We start from the raw sequence: 2868 nt of genomic DNA, 5'->3' as shown, positions 1-2868 counted from the left end.
TATGCTTTTATTTGCTTAAATGTTATTCAAAAATATATATTTTAATTTTTTCATTTAAATTGATTTACTTTTTTATTGATACGTAGTATTGTATAAAAAGGTGAGTTAATATGGATGGATTAAACGAGATTAGTCCATTTAAATAAAAAAAATTCTATCTTGTAAGTATTATCTAATTTTTTGTTAAAGAGAAAGTTGAAGAATGCAAATCATCACGATCTACACCTAAAACAGAACGGTTGCATTATCCACGCATCACGCATTCATCATACACACCAACAAATTTGAGATTGTTAGAGAAAAGAGATGGATTATTATAATCAATGGATATAAAAAGGATTAACAAAGAAACTTTTATGAATTAAATATTCTAACAACCTTTGTCTATACCCATTTAAAATGAACAATAATTAATTGTCCACCAAATTACAAAAGCTTATTATTAATCTTTTCCTGTAAGATAAAATATCGATTATTTTACGATGCAGCCCCTGGCCCTCAATCATTTCATGTGCAAGTTGACGAAATATGACTCAGCATTTCAACAAAATCAACCAGAAAATCATGCCTTAGACATTGACAATTACCAACATTTTCACATGACACTACATGCTGAAGGATTTTCGTCGCTAAAACAATCACATCTCCCCACATAGCATCCTCTCCGGCAACCGCCGTAGCTATAGCTGCCGCCGCCGCCCCAGCTATCGTACACTGGCCTTCCATAACATGGTGCCGGGGTTCCATAACACGGGGGGGCTGGCCTTCCATACCCTTCCCAACATGGGCCAGGGCCACCACCATGTCCTCCATAAAAGTCCATGCAACCTACCATTACCGGAGGAGGGTGAGATGGGACCGGCTGTGGCGCCGGCTTAGGTGCAGGTTCAGGTTGCTTAGGAGCCGGTTCTGGTGCCTTGGGAGCTGGAGCAGCTGGCTTAGGAGCCGGTTCAGGAGCTTTTGGTGCCGGTTCAGGAGCTTTAGGTTTTGGTGGGTCAACAAATGTCACTTTAGGCTTTTCTGGTGGAGGTTTAGGTTTCTCAGGCTCCTTTAGCTTTACAGGTTCTTTAGGTTTCTCTGGTTCTTTAGGTTTAGGCGCTTCTTTCGGCTTCTCCGGCGGCGGCGGTGACGGTTTAGGTTTTTCCGGCACTTTGATCTCAATACCCTTAACTGATTCACCACCTTTACAACATATCTTCTGCTTGATCTTCTCCGGGCTGCAGCACACTACAGTGACTGTCACTGTGTTGGCCTTTTCATCATAAATTTGGGACTGGATTTCTAATCTTGTTCACAAACACCAATTCAAGAATATATACAACTCAGTCACTAACTAATCAAGATTATAATTAGATATAGAGATAGAGGTAATAAATACACTCACGAGGAATTTTACAGAGTGTTTTCTTGATTTTCCTGCGGCATTTCTCGCAATCAAGATCCACTTTGATCACCATTATAGTAACTTTCTGTTTCAATAAAGCCAAAAAGAATGGAATAATTGAAACTTTTTCTGACATGTAATATTCTAAAGCAGAACAAAATAATAGGCACCACTAAAAAAAACAGGTGAAAGAAACTATACCTTATCTCCCATGGCTATGATAAAATGAGAGGCTGCTGTGTTCTTAGCTGATTAGAATGCAATGTAACTGAAACCAAAGAGAAACGTAAACGAAACAGACTCATTGATTAAGGTGGTTTGCCCCAATACAATTCATTTTTAATAAGAGAATATTTTAATACTATATCCGTACAGCTTGAAGCCAATGAGACGAAAACAAGTGGCAAAGGGACGTTGAATTTCATGTAATCATCAATATTGTCGTTATATAGAAGGTTTGGGGGTAAGGGACCCAGTTGGATTGTGAGTGTAGCTAGCTAGCTCCATTCTTGCATTAGCATGAGCTGGCTTTTGATTGCCACTTCTCACCTTCTTCTAATGTTTTCTTTTTTTTTTCAATTTTTTTGTCACTATTTTGATGGTAAAAAGATGACTTGAATTCCAAGGTAAATATAACTTAGTTTGGTCAGGTTCAGATTATGGGATGGTCCACTGGAAGTCGGCAGCCCTACACGTTCTCCAATACTTCCAACCTCTAGATTCAAAAGACAATTAGCTTAGAATTGAAGCCTCAGCTTATGGTCCTCTCATGTGATCATTTGCATCAAATCACACTAATCCATGTCATTTAAACTAGTTAAATTTTTATATTAATTATCAGCTACAATTATATATTTTTTGATAATTAGATACGGAAGAGTATTTTTTACAAATTTACAATTAACAATGATAAATAGTTATAAAATTATAAATTTAACATTTTATTTAGCATTTTATAATAGAGTGAAATTAATAATATGTGCTATATTTAGCATTTTATCTTTTTTTGCTAAATATAGTATAAAAAATATAACATGCAATGCTTTAATAACTTTTTCCAAAAGGCTATTAAATATTTGCAGCTTCTTTTAATAGAGTTAATAGATAAAAATTAATCTAAAAAATTAGTGGATCAAATTATTGTTCTTCAAAAATAAGAATACCAAAAACTGCATGAAATAAAAAAGAAGTTGAGGAATTGAGTTCTACAATGGTAACCACGAACTCTCAAAACACCCAAAACCCTAACCCTAATTCCATAGCCATTCCAGTTTTTTACTTTGAAAATTACCCCGATCATTGGAACTACGTTAACCTTCAACAAGCTTTTCTCAGATTTGGAGTCGCAGGGAGAGTTACTTTAGCTCGCAAAAGAAACGTAAGGAACAAACGATTTGGTTTTTTCAGACCTAATCCGGAGGAAAATTTCAAAACTGTTCGTGAAAGACTTAACGCTGTCAGCATCGGTTACTACAGGATCAAGG

The 2868-nt window shown here is 36.0% G+C and overlaps 1 protein-coding gene across 1 annotated transcript; it reads right to left on the bottom strand.

The window, feature by feature from the left end:
• Positions 1-339: 339 nt before the first annotated feature.
• On the bottom strand, positions 340-1723 carry LOC126665571 (pollen-specific leucine-rich repeat extensin-like protein 1). The gene is made up of 3 exons (XM_050358401.2): positions 1586-1723; positions 1385-1469; positions 340-1281 (listed from the first exon to the last, which is right to left on the bottom strand). The coding sequence occupies exons 1-3, from the start codon at positions 1595-1597 to the stop codon at positions 596-598; spliced, it is 783 nt and encodes a 260-aa protein (XP_050214358.1). The 5' UTR covers positions 1598-1723; the 3' UTR covers positions 340-595.
• Positions 1724-2868: the final 1145 nt, after the last annotated feature.

This window comes from Mercurialis annua, linkage group LG1-X (assembly GCF_937616625.2).
Source record: "Mercurialis annua linkage group LG1-X, ddMerAnnu1.2, whole genome shotgun sequence".
NCBI classification, from domain to species: Eukaryota; Viridiplantae; Streptophyta; class Magnoliopsida; order Malpighiales; family Euphorbiaceae; genus Mercurialis; species Mercurialis annua.
The sequence above is the reverse complement of the archived record's forward strand: the minus strand, read 5'-3'. Positions and strand labels throughout refer to the sequence as shown.